This window comes from Strongylocentrotus purpuratus, unplaced genomic scaffold (genome assembly GCF_000002235.5).
Source record: "Strongylocentrotus purpuratus isolate Spur 01 unplaced genomic scaffold, Spur_5.0 spur5_scaffold_17, whole genome shotgun sequence".
NCBI lineage: Eukaryota > Metazoa > Echinodermata > Echinoidea > Camarodonta > Strongylocentrotidae > Strongylocentrotus > Strongylocentrotus purpuratus.
In genome coordinates, this window is record NW_022145602.1 from 23,626,824 (window position 1) to 23,644,947 (window position 18,124).

Below are 18,124 nucleotides of genomic sequence, written 5' to 3' on the forward strand. Positions count from 1 at the left end.
TGAATTGTAAATTATAAATTTATAACTAGATCCTTGCATGAATTAAGTCGCAGATCCACTGGTCAATAGCCCGTCTACAAGAAAATTCCAATCATTAAAGCTCACAGCATCATCAAAACACATCCGGAAAGATCATTGAATAATTACCTACCTCACGCTCGCTAGATCGGATTCAAGATGATAATCCACAAGTATAAACAATTAAGTCACATGAATTATAAATTATAAATTTATAACTCCATCCTTGCATCTGTGCATGAATAAAGACACAGAATGAATGGCCTATAGCCCAACCCTGCTATAGCCCATCTACGAGAATTCCAATCATTATATAAAGCTCACATTAAAACACATCCGGAAAGATCATGAGTAACTTACCCAGCTAGCTGGCTAATTCGGATTTGAGATGATTTAATCCACAAGTGTTTTATCCAAGTATATATTTCAACAAGACATGGCTTTAAAGTCCAGCAATCATTGGCAGTAGCCAATATCAGTGGGATGTAGCTATCAATAAAGATGTACTCCTTGATAGAATCCCGTTATGATTATCTTATCCTCAACCAGTGATGATCTCCTTGCCTTGGTACAAGAACCATGCATGAAGGTATGTTTGCATTGAATGGTCCAGCTACAGAGCTAGCCTAGTTGGTTGGTTTAGGCCCTGCATGTGCATACTGTATGCAGTGTGTGTTGATATCCTGAGCTGAGGAGGTGGTTTGGAAGTCACCCTCAACTTGAAAAGTGAGACCAACTATTAGTCTACACTGATCAGACTCCTTGAATGAAAGAGGAAGGTGATTCAAAGGCCAGAGCCAGAGACGAGGGTAATATTTATTACTTCAGAGGAAATGAGAGTTCTGATGTTGTCACAAAGCACAACTGACACTAATGAAGTTTTAATACAAGACATTTCAGAGAAAGAGGAGGGGAGGCTGATAGAAAATTAAAATGAATAAATAGAGCATTTCATTTTAAAGCCATTTGATTTATTGAAAGATAAGTCACATCTCCTACTCTTCATAAGGAATCAGTTTTCATCATGACAATTGTTATTATAACTATTAATTAAACAATAAACATGTACAACATAAAGACATATAAGCATCTTTTATGTCAATATATTATGTTGACATAAAAATCAGTTTCTACACGTAGAAGGATTATTAGTCCTCGGACAGGCAAGCTTGTAAGTTTGAAAAATACTATCAAAAATAGAATTTGCAACCAATATTTACATGCTATATGTCCACACACTACTGTGCCATCCAATTTACTCCAACAAAAGAAATCATAGGGAAATATACATGTTAAATAATACCATAAGTTGAAATTCTTAAAGTGTATAAATTGGGAGACTAACCAGGAAACAAAAAGACTGGTATTTAGTCTACTTTTATGAACCCTAAATAGTTACTGTTTGAACAGCACACATCCCTGTAGCCCTTCTAAAATACATGTAGTAATATCCTGTTCAGAGCAAATAAAGAGAAAATAGGAACTGTATACCAAACTCCTACCAAGATATATCATATAAAAAAATCATTGTATAGTGACAAGGGGCATATGTAGATTAAAAACAAGATTATATGATAAATAAAGAAAGACATTTACAAAGAGGTACATTAATATGACAGCTGGCCAATCATCATTGCTTAATTGCTCACAATAAGCCCCGCCCAGTATATCATATGAATATCATACAATACGGTATTGAGACTAGTGCAGGAATGCAGGATGCTAAATCTTTATTGAGTTTTCCTTGCAAGAGGCATTTCGCTATCCAACTTTTTTGCTGGCAGTGAAAACTCTGTTCTCCTTAGGGAATTCCCCCAATTTTTTTTCTTCTCACTGCCATTATGATTTTGTTTTTAATTCACAAAAAAGGATCCGCATCTCCAATTTCCAAATTTTAGAAAATGTCTTCATTGAAAGGTTTATGATATAAATTAAATGAATATACTATACCACAACCACTATCTGCCATGGATCTACTTCTAAGAATTTAATATTAGACAGATTAAGTGGCCTTAAATTTCAATATTTTTAGGGCAAGGCCACTTTTCTGTAGGGCATATTCCTATATTACAGCACAAATAGGAAGAATTGGAAAGGGCACACAAAATCTCTGAGGCCATGCAATGAGAGGGGCATTGAGGCCAATCAAAGGGGCATCCAAGGCATGGCCTTGGTGGCCATGGATTAATTTAAGCCCAAAAGCACAGGATTTCCAAAGAATTAACTTGAGTGCTTATTCTACCCTCATTCGCAAAATATAAAAAATCCTCAAACTTCTTTAAATGTAAGCAATATCATTAAGAGGTCTGAATACATAGACTATTAAGGGTACTGTGCTAGAGTCACTTCCCAGGTAATATACATACCACATGGGATCATCATCAAAACACAATCCCTGCTGGAGGCGTTCACACTACAAATTAGTCTGGCGTAAGTAGTAGTAAGAATGCAGTCCAAAGTCAATTTATACAATCCTGCTGGATGTATTCACATTACACAATAATCCAGTTTAAATATTAGTATGAACATAGTCCACAGTCAATATATCTTAATAATCCTTGTTGGATGCATCACACTACAATAGTCTAGCTTAATTATATGTAGTAGTATGGATGAAGTCCACATTCAAAATACAATCTGAGCTATCTGCATTCACACTATAATTATTATATAGTTATTTTAATGATAATTATACTTATCATATAGTTACTAAAATTTAAATATAAGTATGAACACAACTCTCATTCAAAAGTCTATGAGAATTGATCTATCACTATTCGTCTATTCGATCTAGCTTTCATTCCCGAATAAATGTGCAAAACTTCACAATGCAAGCAAGATCCTCCTGTATCATTAGCAACCACCTGTACAGCATCAAATTTGTAAAAGAGCAACTGAACCCTTATCACAATTTAATTTATATATGTATGAAAGAAAAATAAAACAAACTAAATGGTAAAAATGGCAAGAACATAGTAAAATTGGTGCCTGGATATAATACTGATAACAAATCAAACAGGAAAATGAGGTGTTAATCTGATGATCAATAGCTCAACACAAAACCAACTGCCAATGAATCGTTTGTAATAATAAGATAAGACACATCCTTGACCCACTAAATCAACAAAACAGTTGATAAATGACAACTGATAAATGACAACTGATAACAACATACTGAGATTCAGTGTTCTATGAAAACACATTACATGTTTATATACACAGGAAATTTTCAGAGAACATTATAGGTGAAATAAATGTGACTGCACTACTGTAAGTCAAGAAACATCTGCGCACATGAAATGGTTGCAAATGTTGCAAGTGATTCAGGACCTTGTTTCATAAAACCTGTTCTCAAGAACAAGTTACAATAACTATTTATAAGCTACCAAAATCATGCCATTTGATTGGCCGAGAGCAAATTTGTTATTGATAACACGTTTTACGAAACAGGGCTGTGAACCACTGGGAATGTTTCTTGCAGTAAAGAAATTCTCATTAAAACATTGCAAAAGTAGCATGCCAAGAAAGTTTCTGGTTCCAGTTCTTACTTTGAAAAAAACACTAAAATAACACTAAGGATCTGAAAGTAGATAATGAGAAATATACTGTACATTCTATGTAATGTCTCTTTGGCAAAAAAGAAGGGCAGGAAAAGACCTTCATTTTAAATCTTTATATTCTATGAACTCTATATATCCATTATCCTGTTTTGCTATTTCCATGTTTCCTTTCTATTGTTTTGAATCCATGCTTGAGCAATTTTCTTCTTTTTCTACATCTCTTTTGGTTCTAAATCATCCTCCCCTTGCTTCATTGATATTTATTTGTTATCTTTCAATATACATGGTGCATGGTAATTAATAATTCTCTATGAAATTCTGAATCTTGACTTAAATCTGTCACACTATACTACAGTGAAACCTGTATCTAAAGACCACTCAAGAGAGACAACAAAATCAAGTCTTTATGAGCAGGTGGTCTTTATGTACAGGTTCCTTAATTACCTCTTTCAATAGGGAAAACACATTCCTCAAGAAATAAAAGTCCAGTCTTTATAGAGAGGTGGTCTTTCTATACAGGTGGTCGTATTTTAAAGGCAAGTTTGATTGTACCTTCCTCCTCGATCTCTACCTCACCTTGTCCTATTAGGCCTGTCCTCATCAATTCGAGTTGGCCAAATATAGCCCGCTATTTTGTGATCCGGGGAAATTAGCCCTAAGTTACATATCACATCTTCATCAGCTCAAAATTCCAGCTCGAGAAATTGGCTTGAGAAATTTGCTGAGTGTTCGCACATAGTGCAAGTCTTTGGGCTGGTGAAAACGGACCACAAATAGCAGGCTATTTTGCAAACTAGCCCAAGATTTCTTGAGAAGATTCCTTGACCAAAATTAATAGTCTACTACTTGCGTCTTTACCTGCCAAATAGCCCGCTATTTCGTGATCAGGCTAATTTCCTGAATCAGAAATAGCGGGCTATTTGGCCAACTTGAGCTGATGAAAACAGGCCTAATGAAAGAGTTTTGAAGTGGGTCAACAAGCCCTAACCCTGATAAACCTCAGACTAGACAAACGTAACTTGTTTGTGATGAACACATTAAACCAACCATAAAAGCATTGTTAGGCATGATAACATTACCTATGTTCACACTCAACTGTGTTAGTCATAAACGTTAAAGACGCATAGTGGTGGGTTTCCACGGCGAATTTGACACCATTCTTGTGTGTTTACCCAATAACAGGCGTTGCCAGTCACCAAGAGTGGACTACACTTTTATGACAGACAGGTATTTTGTAGTTCACAATGCCCTAGCCTACCACTGTATAAAAATTGCATCATATAGTATATGTATCAAATTTCCCTCATCCTCAAGATATAGATGTAGGGCAAGTTGGAGTATTTTCTGGTAGGACCACAGCTTCGCTGCTTCAGAGACCTCTGCACACATATACACATTAATATGTACTTCAACCAAATCTGGTGTCAGCGATTTATGATGCAACACACATGGACACTGACTACTACAGTGTATGTGGCTTTAAGTTTGCGAATACACAAAAATCCACTAAACACAGGGGAGGGTCCACACAGGACTGAAACAATGAGTATATTCAACATATAATTACAAGCTTGGGGAAAGCATTCATTTTAATGACAAGCCCGCATAACCTCATAGCTAATTGCGTCCACACGGAACAAAACATCAAATTAGGACCCCCAGCTGCTCGTACATGTAGTTATGCTTCACAGATCATTACCAAGAGCTTAACTTCAAGTTAATGGACTTTCGTGTGAACCTTACTATCACTAACTTGGCTTGCTATGCCTTATGGTAAGGTGTATATATCTAAAGATGCATCCTGTATCCATGATATGAGTGTGCTGTAAATGATATTATACCATTTCACTTGAAAAACAGGATATACCGGGTACTGATGGCAGGGAGGTAAGAGAGAGAGAGAGAGAGAGAGCGCGCAAGAGAAACAGACAGAGACAGAGAGAGACAGAGAGAGAGAACAAAAGAGAGAGACAGGGAGAGACAGAGGGAGAGAGAGAGCGAGAGCAAGAGAAAAAGAGAGAGCGAGAGAAAAAGAAAAAGAAAGAGACAGAGAGCGAGAGAGAGACAGGGAGAGCTCTAGAGAGAGAGACAGGGAGAGCTCTAGAGAGAGAGACAGAGAGGAGAGAGAGGAGGCCGGGTGGGAGGGCTTGGGGAGGCAAGCAGGGGGGGGGGAGGATGATGGTGCGTGAATAGACATAGACAGATCTATCTCATACACAAAAAGGAAAGTGAAGTGTTAAAATGTCAAGAACTGGTACTTACTCGTTTACAATGTGAACATCTTGGCCTGCGTGGCTCAGTGTTGCCTGCTATAACATGATAGCAATAACAGAATAAAGTCAACTTTTTATCTTAGAGCATAAATATTCCTATGTTATCCAAATATACAACAGTTCATATGTTTTTTCATCTCCGGGTATGAAATTACAAGTACAAGAAGCACTGCTTTAGAATTATAATCCCTATATAGCTATACACTAATTCATACCTGGGTCCCTCTACAAGGGAAATTAAAGCTGAATACTGTCTTGTTTATATATATTAAACATACATGTATTGTATTCATCATATGTTATGATATATCTACATCATGCTATCTACATGTATATTTGCTATGATATCTATGTATATCATTTTATGTTTGTAAAGATGTTTGGAAATCTGAGCAAAGCAAATTTCCTTTGGACAATGAAATACAATTATTGAATTCAAGGAAACTGCATGAAATTAAAATTGTAAAATGAAAACCGCCCTCTTTTGTTTGAGATACTACAGCTTTTTTAGAGACTTGCTATATTAGTAATGTTACATTTTTTCATAAGGAGGTCAAAAAGAGTATTCTCTCTCTTCTCTTTTATCTCTTTCCCCCCTTCCTTCTCACTCCAATTTGTTTCCCTTCATACCTGGAGATTAAAAAAACATTTAGACTGTCTACCAAATCATATTTTTTCAGTGAAGCTGTCTTGATCAAACCTTGTTGGTTTTTCTAACAGATGTGCCCAACTTCGTCCTATCAAAATGTATACATATATTTTGGTTGTCATTTGAAATGCATTAATCAATATGGAAATGCATATCTTTTATTCAATGAACTGTACAATTTTTTGTTTAAACAAAGTGGAATTTAATTTAATAAAGCAAATTGAAGTGAAGATTTTCTTATTCTATAACTTAAGGATTGTACTCTTCCCAATATACTCTATAAAAAATCTGTAAGCGATGTAGGAGCAGAGAGAGAATGATGTCATAATTTGTTTTATTGTTTTGTTGTATTCTCACCTTTGTCCAATATCACTCCAATGCTGTCAGCTGACACTGGCTTCCTGTAATTTGGAAATATAATGAAAGAAAGAGTAGTTTATCAATTATGTTCCTGCAACATAATAATAATAATTTTTATTTTCTTTAATTTCATTCTCATATAAAAAGCACATAAATATTCATAAACATAATTTCAATGCAAATACACCTTCACAAATAAAAATTATATTGAAATGTTGAATAACCTGCAAATTATATTTGAAAATGAAAAGAAAGAATTATAATAAAGCCTGAGAGGCCTCCCTCAGAGAGAAATATAAATAGTTTGCAGAAATATTTACGGTTTTACTTTAAACATATAACAAACACAACAGAAACAAGTATAGTATTATATATAAAGATAACATTTTAGATTACCCTTAAGTTTGCTTTGGTTTTTGACAAATACAAGTCAAACCAACATAAAATCACATCCAAACTGATTAGCAAGATTATCTGGTACCCGATTTATAAGATCTTTAGCTTGAGAAATGATTACACCCGTCCACCCATCCCCTCTCCAACAATCCATCAATCGATCAAATCAATCAAACAAGGCAACTTAAATTGAATAAGTGAGGCAACTTAAACTGGTGTATCATGTGCGTATAGTCCTTATAAGGACTGGGGTATTTTTTCTTGGAGAGATGTGTTTAATAGTTCTGACAAGAACTTGTAGATCTTTGAAGGAGATGGTCTCGACGTTTAGGACAGTGTGCTCTGTCCGTCGTCAGGACTACACACATGGTGTACCCGTTTAAGTTTTCATCACTCATCTACCTCACCATGCAAACCTTTAAAGAAAAAGACAATATAAATTGAATTCACTTACTTCTTAGCATGTTGTCTCTTAGTTCTGTAAATTAGTTCTTCTTCGAAACTGGATGTCTCATATGTCAGTTCAAACCTCTTCAATTCAAGGTCCTTCTGTAAAATAGAAAGCTACACGGAAAAAGATAAAGAGAAAATCTTATTTTATTTTAATAACAATTGCCTTGAAGACTGGTATTGATCAACCATTACTTTGAAAGGTTGAGAGACATGATCTCTAGGAAAGTTGATTTGAACAAAGGGGGGGGGGGGGTGATTCAATCTCTACTAGATATCTTTACACAGACTCACCATTAGCTCAAACTCAGGTACTGATATCACTAACTCATTCTCAGCCGACTCAATCTCTGACTTTAATACAAAGCTCTCTAAGTCTATAAACCTGTTTATCACTTCCAACCTTGAACTTCAAAAGCTCAAACTCAAACTATCTCATTCTTAGCCGACTCAATCTCAATCTCTTTCGTTTGTGTTTTCCAACCTTGAACTCCTTAAGCTCAAACACATCTCTAGCTAGCTCTATCTCATTCTGAGCCTGACTCAATCTCTACTAGATCTCAAACTCAGACTCAACATTAACTCAAACTCAGCTGACTCAATTTCTGACTTACAATTCTCTCTAGGTCTACAATCCTGTTTGTATTTTCCAACCTCGAACTCCATAAGCTCGACCCCTGCTCTAGCAACCTCTATCTCATTCTGAGCCTGACTATCTATCTCTAAACAAACTCAACATTAACTCAAACTCAGCCACTGACATCACTGACTCATTCTCAGACTTACCAAGCTCTCTAAGTCTATAATCCTCTGTTTGTCTCTCCCAGATGTGAACTCCATTAGCTCGACCTCTGCTCTTGCCAGCACCAGCTCATTCTCTGCTTGACTCAGCCTATGATCTGTATCGTCACCAGGGGTATTGAAAGTGGTGGCATCTGTATGTTCAGTAACATCCTCTTTCAGGCCCTGTAACTGGGCTTTCATTCCAGCGTTCTCTTCTCGTAAAGCCTTTAACTTGTCTCCCATGCTCACTGCTCTGTTAACCCATACACACACAAATCAAAATGTGAAATGTTAAACAGCATTGCATTTTTAAAAGTATATGATCATTTACATAAATATGCAAGATGAATTATCAAAAATAAGTTGGGTAACATAATGTACACTGCTGATCATAATATTGGAATGAATTTAACCTCTTTTCATGAAATGATCATGGAAATATGGTTTATTCTTGGTAGATGCATTGTTACGTTCTGAACTTCGCTTCCGATTTATTCTAAACTCATCAGATGCAGTTTAAATATCTTCTCAGAACTTTATTAATCAATCTCTATGACACTTTAATTAATCTGATGCTGATTGGATATGTGACACTTGTTTAGTTTTTTTTTTTTTTAATTCCTTTTTTCTTTCAGATGATTCTGCAGATACTCTTTATTCTGTACGATTGTGATAACTTGTATGATCTAAATGAAAATGTTTTTCCAAGAAAATTGATTACATAGAAAAGGTTTTACAATAGTTTTACAATATTAATTTAATATATTGTATGACCTATACATTAAATTTCTGTTTGTACAATTTATTGTAGCACCTTGAGTGACTTATTTGGTCAGAAAGTGCTCTATACAAATCTATATTATCATGACTAATATTACCTTTGATCTGAATGTTTCTTGGCTTCCATGATCCATTTCATTTTACACAGAAGACTGTCATGTTGAGCTCTCAGCTCATTCAGATTCTGAAACGAAATATGAAGAGGATAGATTAAGTGGAATGAAGGGGATAGATTCAAATGGAATTAAAGGTTTATAGTAGTGGGTCCACATGGGGAATTTGAACAATTCAGTTGTTATTAAACCTAATACCAGGTGTTGTCAGTCACCAACAGCAGACTTTCCTTAATACCACAAACAGGTCTGACATGTACTGTCAATCCTAAATATGAAGGGCACTTAAGGGAAACAAAAACAAGTGGCCACTGTAGACAGGTGGCCATTTAGACAGGTTTGACTGTATTTTAAAAACTCTTAACATGAAAGAATTCAGAACAAGCTTAAATCAGGTACATGTAACAACATCCAGGTTTCAATATCAGAAATGTACATTATTAGACTCACGGTGATTACCTGGTTGACATTCGTTATCATCCTATTATATGTCGTGTAATTCCGTCTAAGTTCATTGTTTTCCTTCTTTCCTGTATTGGTTATTATTTGTGTATCACATTAACTCAAATGAGGGTGCATTGTTAATTAAGTTTAGTTTCTCTTCAGGTGCAAGCTCTGTATTTGACACACAAACTTCAAACCCCAAAATATATACATTACAAATATGTCACATGCATCTTAAAATGTGTTTCTTAACCCATAACAGTTTAATTTCACCATTCAGTGAAATTTTATTTTTCATGTTTTGATCCAGAATGCTCTAAAGTACAAATTGTACCGGAGCAGAAGAAAATACTAAGAATGTAGTAAAAATGTTTGTCCCATATGGTTAAACATAATAACGGATTAAAAGCCAGACAGACCACAAATTAATAAATTCTGAGTGAACCAGTGAAAGAAAAAGTGCAATGTAGTGCTTGTTAAATAAATACATATGTACAGTTAACAACTACAGGGAAATAATTCATACCCTTACCAAATTTTGTATTTTTTTTTCTAAGTTATCTTTCATGAGAATGTGACAATATCAAAGCTTACATCTAAAGGTATTCAAGAAAGACAACGTAAACATCAAATTTACAAAGTGTATGAATAATTTAGTTGTTAACTGCATGTAAGTAAGATCTGATCCATGTAAATTAGAATGATGAAAAGAAGTTTCCATCCAAAAAATTTCCTTGATTCAGAATCAATTATTAATGAGGGCAGTTGTTAACATTAATTAGGACACAGATTAAACTCATGCCATCCCCTCCAGCAACACATGCGACCTAAATGATTAATGCCATGTACCTCTAACTGTGCATTATTAATAAAATCACACAGGAAAAAGAAACAAAAATAAAGAGAATCATTTTCCATACATATCTATCTAAACCACTAGTGTGTCTACATCTAAAGAAGATTACATCCAAAGAATAGTATACAAATAATGAATGGTTATGAGTTTAATAGTGTGAATATTTTCATGATTTGAAAGATTAACATTCTAAAATTAACGTTAATCTTTCAACGAATGAAAATATTCACACTATTAAACAAATGAAAAACATTCATTATTTGTTTTATATAACATCGAAGAAGATCTAATAGACTGTAATCAACAAATTATGTTTTACTCTTTATATTAAAAATAATTAAAGTTGGAGTCAGGCCTTCTCGATTACATTCAGATTGCCTTCGCGTCAGATACACGCAGGGATACGCGCATGGCAGAGAAGTACGCAGTCTGCATATAACCAAAAATGCACGCCTGTGCAATATAACATCTATTGAATATCATGTCACCAACAATCCTCCAATCAAATGACAAGGATCCAAGTAGGTGTTGTATAAGACTGTATATTGAAGACCATGACGGTATATTCAACCTTTCCCTTAATAGACCGGTTTGCTGATATGTACAGTCAAACCTGCTTTAGTGACCACCCGTCTACAAAGACCACCTGTCTACAAGGACCACATTTTTCGTTTCCCTTGAAAATGGTTTCTCATTGAAACATGTATAAAAGGAACCTGTCTACAAAGACCACCTGTCTAAGAAGACCACTTTTTGTGTTTCCCTTGGGCGGTCGCTGTAGACAGGTTTGACTGTACAAATGTTATTCATACTGTCTAATTAAAGACTGTTCTTGACAAACCAAAACCTTGCCCGAGGCTTGCCGGGCATAGCAACAAGTAATGTATGCAGACTGGATTCAAACTATACTAGTTCTTTCATTGTTAACACATTAATAAAATACCTCTAGGTCCCCGGGAAAGAAAAACTCATACATTCTAATATGTCATTAAACCAGTATATTGTTTAAAAGAGGTGAAAGGAGGGCAATCAGGTAATTAGATTGGTAACAGTACGAACAAAAAATTAATTTGACAAGCATTATCAAATTTTATGAATTTTTAATCATGATAATTGTAAGAATTTTAAATTGGGTTTTCATCAGAGAGGCCAACAATTTGCAACTGATAAAGTCTTGTTTTTGAACTATTGGGTTTGAATTTATCCTTATTTCTCAGGGCCTATCATTAGTGAAAGGAAGAGAAAACAATAATGAAATAATACCTTTAAATGTGAATTAAACAGTTAATTCCTTATTTTCCTCTTCAATGCTGAAGATGACTACTTAACATACTATAAGCATACAGTCCAGAACAAATAGTACCGACTACTACGATTCGCTTGGGAGCCTTTTTAGACTATGAATGATGATGATTGGGTTGTGGTGAGAGCTAATATTTCATGGATAATTAACTTAATTATGCTTGGAAGCGTTTCATTCCATCTCGTTTGGCACCCCATCGTTAATGAAATTGTTGCATGCAGACATTTCCATGGATTAGGTTTAATGAATTCAGGGTGAGGGGAGGGATTGTATCCCTGTAAAGAAAGGATGAAATGGGAACACACTATGCGTAATAATTATTTTGAGTACCGATGGTGATATTACCATCAATATTTTAGGTGGAATCTACATGTTGCAATGATCGTTTTTTCATTTTAAATTCTGCAATGAAATTGAGGGAGTGTATTTGAAGGATGGAAATGAGAACCCGATATCTAATTGATCGTGTTAAACTGGATTATTTTCCCCTTTATCTTGAAGGCACACTTTGATGGCAATAGAAACTTGTGTAAAAAAAGAAATTGCTTTCATTAATATATACATATGTGTGTGACCTGATATGGCAAAGACCAACACATGGACTTAAAGGATTAAATTGATTCTTACCTGTTCTATAAATATGGATTTATAAAGGATTAAACTAATTCTAACCTCTCCTATTTAATAAGAGGGATTCTTATTCCCAGTTTAGAAACAAGCTAAACTGGTTTAAACTGATTTAAACTGGTTTTAAACGTGTTCCACCAGTTCCTGTTCTGCCTGATTTATAAGCATCATTCTCTCCATCTCAGCAGTCATGCTCTCTACCATGTATGGTTTGTAAACTGGTTTAAAACTCGTTTATACTGATTTAAACTGGTTCTAACCTGTTCCACTGGTTTCTGTTCTGCCTGATGAGTCAACTAAACATCATTCTCTCCATCTCAGCAGTCATGCTTTCTACCATGTATGGTTTGTAAACTGGTTAAAATTTTCCTTTAAACTGGTTTAAACTGGTTCTAACCTGTTCCACTGGTTCCTTGTCTGCCAGAGGGATTTCACGATCAAACTCTTTATCTCAGCACTCACAATCTCTACCATATTGTTTGTATAGTACTGGTTTTAAAAAACTGGTTTAAACTAATTTATGCTGGTTCTAACCTGTTCCACTGGTTCCTGGTCTGCCTGAGTGATATCCAGTCTCTCCATCTCAGCACTCACACTCTCTACCATGGTTCGTAACCCTTCCATGATCTCTCCTGATGTTTTCTCATAACTTACTAGACCACAGATAGGCGATGGACCCGGGCTTTCATTCACCTAGGCAAAATAAAAGGAAATATTTTTAAGCAAACATTTCCATTGTCATAATCAAGGTCCTCAAGGTCCTCAAGGCCTAAATCATCGACCAAATAATAGGAATGACTGAATATTTGCTCATTGTTTTTTAAACATGAAGGTGAACAAAAAGATTAATTTGTTCTTTATTTTTGCCCTACTCACTTTTTTTATAGTCTGATGTTATTACATTGTGATACATTTCAAATAAACATAAACAATAATAGGCAAGTCAAAGCCATTCCAGAGGAAATAAAATGTTAAAAGTTATTTAGCTTTTCTTTCGTAGATCGGGATAAAAATTCAAGAAGAAATGAATATAATACTCACTACTATTCTGAGTTCACTGAGTAGGTTTTCATTCTTATCGATCAGCTCTTCACCAACACTAGATCTCATTGGTCGAATCTCAGACTTCTCTAAATCTCTTTTCTCTATTTTCATTGCCTACAAAAAAAAGATAAAAAACCCATTACAATTATACAGAAAATGATCACTCTCTAAGAAGAGAGACAATATGACGGTTTACTAACATATTCAAATGTTATGCTTACTTTTGAAACAAAGGTTGTACTCAGGCGCGTACACAGGGGGGGGGTGTTTGGGGGGTTAAACCCCCCCCCCCCCCTTTGGTAATTTTTTGTGTGTAAACCCCCCCCCCCCCTGAATTTCTCTATTCCCATGGTTGACCTAAAAAAGCTGACCTTACCCCCCCCCCCCCCCAACGGAGCAAAATGTCAAATTTTCAAATTTCGAGACCAAAAAAAAAAAATATGTGTCCTCTTACCCCCCCCCCCCCCCCCCCCCCCCCCCCCCCCCCCCCGCTTATTCAGCGGTCGGCTGAGTCGTTGCGATTTTTGTGGGACAAAAAAAAAAAAAAAAGTGACCTCTTACCCCCCCCCCCCCCCCCCCCCCCCCCCCCCGCTTATTCAGGGGCTGGCTGAGTCGTTGCGAAATTTTCGGCCCGATTTATAAATGTTAAAACCCCCCCCTTGAAAAAATCCTGCGTACGCGGCCTGGTTGTACTTGACAACCTGAAGCTTGTAAAAGGCTTTATTACGTGAAATAGCAACAAGTAATATGCAGACTGGATTCAAAGTATCTAAGTTCATTCATTAATAACAAATTAATGGTATACCTCGTCACTAGGTCCCCAGGAAAGAAAAATTGTTAATTTAAATACCGGTATGTGAGTAAATCAGTATATTCAGTACATGTAGCTGTGGGTGGCAAAGACCCCAATACATTCTTAATTTTATAAGAATCATTTATACATTGTATGAACCTGCCAGTTTCTCGCGGCTGTTTACCCATGTAATAAGGAAACGGGGCCGAGGTTGATTTGTACATGTAGCTCTAAATATAGAGAGCGATGTTACAATAATATTGTTAATCTGCTACCTCACATCTACAACTCTGCATGCCTATACGTACAACCTTGACACACTTGGACTAAATCAATTCATTACCCGGTGATATTTTAATTATAAGGGTCAAAAGATTCAATTAGAAATGATCTTTTAATCTGGAGCAGGATATGAACCTACCTATTCCAATATAGCAGACAAAACGTGTACAAGTATCTTTTGGCCTACAGCAACATTTTAGATATTTGGGGGTTAACGTTTATCAATTTTAAAGGTACCGGTAATACAAAGTTTTGGTATGGGGTCATGAATTTGGTTCAAATGAACATATTGGAAGCATATGCAATTTTACAATATTCAATGATCCTTGTTGTGGTTGAAATGGAGTCTAAATTGTGAAGAAAAGTGATGAAATTGTAATATTAAACTCTTTATGTTGTATAGCGCCCTCTCAAGACTGATATTACTTTAGTTTTAAAAGAATGTTTCTTAACTACAATCAAGCGATTTGCTATTCCCGTTTGGAAATAATATATCAGAACAGCATATTCTGAGATTTCCATTGTCGCAGCAAACACGGAATGGCATGGGCGCTATTTGAAATATATGAAATTTACAGGGAGCACCAGTAAATTTGTAATTATTCAATTTCTCGAAAGCAGAAGTATTTTAGGAGCTAAATTTTGTAGTGCTTATAATAAATCCACAGGGGCATCTAAATATGTATATCAACATTTTAGATAATTACTATCCATCCAATTTTCAAAATTTACCAAAACTTTGCATTACCTTTAACAGTCCCACTTTTTTTTCCCTCTGTTTTATTTAAAGGTTATGAGCATATAAAAGATAAAAAGCACGTTTAAAAAACACTGAATAATGTTTGATCAGTGTACACAGTCAAGAGGTGATGCTCCCTTAGGTAAACAATGACATTTGGTCTTGAAATAAAATTGAGCTAATCTTAGCACAGTTTGCATAGCAATACCCTTCAAATAGTTCCATTGTTTGCACATACTTAACAGACGAACAGCTGGTAGTATCTCATAATTGGTAGCTACTTCAACCAATGTGTCAAATATGGGATCTATACCTTCACCAAGTTTGTGCATACATATGTATGTAGGGTAAAGGTAATATCAATATAAAAATAATAATAATGAATACAAAACAATAATGATTTACCGGTACCCTGCATTACATTTATAGGATGTGTTCATAGTATTCTGTACAAATGTACTATTTTTAGCCTTGTACATGTACATGCTGTATTTGGTAGCCTGCGTTTGTTTGTTTGTATGAGTTTCTTTATATTGTTATATATTCAAGAGATACAAAATGTGACAAGAGAAATGGCTGTGTTGTTGTATCACACAGATGGATCATTACAAGCAATTTGACAAGGACCGTATGAGAGGGTTGCCCACAGATGCAGATGCAAAAAAATAGAGCTGTAGTTCACCCTCACATTTGAATGACTGAAAACCCCTAAAGATTTTGTACACAAAATTCTGGGTCGATAAACAATGATCATCTGAGAAGGATACTAACATCCCAGAAACGGGACAACTTCATATTGGTGTAACTGTAAGTTGAACCCACTAGGTAGCAGTACAGATTTTTGGAGTGCGTACTTTTTAACGCACACATATGACGTTATTTCAAGTCAGAATGGGCTGAATTGGGGGTTACTGGTAGTGCAATCACTAATTTGGCTTATTGAAATAAATGTACAATAATATAAACAGGTATGTAATAGCTTCTTTCTAAGGAAATGGTTTATTAGGTAGATAGACATAATGTACATGTAATACAAGACAGTGTATTTCATAAAATATGCTAGCATTTTGTTTGTTTTTGTGCAGAGCTCTGTGGAAAACCAGCATTGTTTTTATGATCTTTTATCTGTATTTTCTATATATCAATTGCTTTTTGCTGTACATAAATTGTATCATTTTATATTTTTTGTAACTGAACAGGCTACTCTGTTCAAAGATGTAAAATAAATAAATTGACAAGGAACTTACCTGAAAGGCTGTTTGAAGGTCTTTATGACTCTTATACAGCTCAATGTAATTCTTGTTCTCCTGAAAGAAATACAGAAAATTAAAATAATACAACAAAATGACAACTATTACAGCCCAAGACACAGAACATGATTAGATAAATCACTTGTAAATTGCTAATAAAGCCAGGCATATGCATATTAAATTTGGTGACATTACAAAAAAAGTCTTATTGCCCATGTTTGTACAGTTGTGCATTGCCAGCTCGTTTTACATGTATCATTTAGAAAATTCCCTTAACAACAGGTTGTAGTGCATGAATATGTTGTGAACAGAAGATCCAGCATTGTTGGAAATAATAACTGATGGTAGTAGAGATAGATACAGCCTGCAAATTATCAACACACCAAATATTCTGAATAACATGTCTGATATGCTGGAATAGGCCATGATGCACACATCTTTGTTAAGTACCTCAATACAAATCATGTCTTCCACCTGTTTGGAATAGATGTATCTCAATAGTCAGAATTCAATGTGCATATACATGTATATTAGTTGTCGCTAGGTAGAACAACCATGGCAGCTTGCCCTACCTACTCCATGTAACACATAATATAATTATGCAATTTGTATTCCAACTATTGAAATACAATTATTCATAACAGATTAATGAAATTTGTAACAAGGCACATAACAAAGATTTGTGATTACATTACAAAAATGTACATCAAAAGAGCAGGAATACATCTCATCTTCCAGCATACCTACACTTGGGATGAGGTTTTCTTTCAAATGTAACCCACATACTCTCAAAATAAAGTGTACAAATTTATGCACCAGAATCATACAAATCCCCCCCCCCCCCCTCCTCCCTACTCATTCCCATTCTATCTGTCCCCTCCTTTCCTCTCTCTCTCTTTCTTTTCTCTCTCTTTCCTCTTTCTACCCCTCTTTCTTTCTTTCTCTCTTTCTCTCTTTCTCTCTCTTTCTCTCTCTTTCTCTCTCTCTCTCTTCCTTCTCTCTCTCTCTCTCTCTCTACCCCTCTTTCTCTCTCTCTTTCTTCTGTCTCTCCCTCTCTCTCTCTCTCTCTCTCTCTATAGCTCTCTCTCCCTACTTACTTAACATGTATCTATATCTACTACCATCATACCTCCATTCTGAAAAGGAGTAACTTCTTGTTCTACATAGCTTTCACATAATGAGTTCACATCTATAGAAGATATCTCTCATCTCACCCTACATCTTACTTTATCCTCTTGTCTTATATTTTACGCCATTATCACTTTCGCTTAAAGCTAATCTTGAGCTCTGGTATGGATATTGTATGTTGAGAGAACATGGCTATAATTCATTCTGGATTATTTATCCTGCAGTAGATTGATTGTTTGAACCAGTAAAATAAATACAACCTCAAAAAAACTTGCT

At 35.3% G+C, this 18,124-nt stretch overlaps 1 protein-coding gene across 1 annotated transcript in view; it reads right to left on the reverse strand.

The window, feature by feature from the left end:
• Positions 1 to 18,124, reverse strand: part of LOC115924949 — an 81,763-nt gene that overhangs the window by 26,401 nt on the left and 37,238 nt on the right. Inside the window, exons 11-18 of the mRNA XM_030987950.1 lie at positions 16,718 to 16,777; positions 13,654 to 13,770; positions 13,147 to 13,305; positions 9,368 to 9,453; positions 8,493 to 8,742; positions 7,711 to 7,820; positions 6,858 to 6,901; positions 5,841 to 5,887 (exon numbers count right to left, since the gene is read on the reverse strand). Of these exons, the coding sequence (XP_030843810.1) occupies positions 5,841 to 5,887; positions 6,858 to 6,901; positions 7,711 to 7,820; positions 8,493 to 8,742; positions 9,368 to 9,453; positions 13,147 to 13,305; positions 13,654 to 13,770; positions 16,718 to 16,777 (873 nt within the window). The remainder of the gene's footprint in view (positions 1 to 5,840; positions 5,888 to 6,857; positions 6,902 to 7,710; positions 7,821 to 8,492; positions 8,743 to 9,367; positions 9,454 to 13,146; positions 13,306 to 13,653; positions 13,771 to 16,717; positions 16,778 to 18,124) is intronic.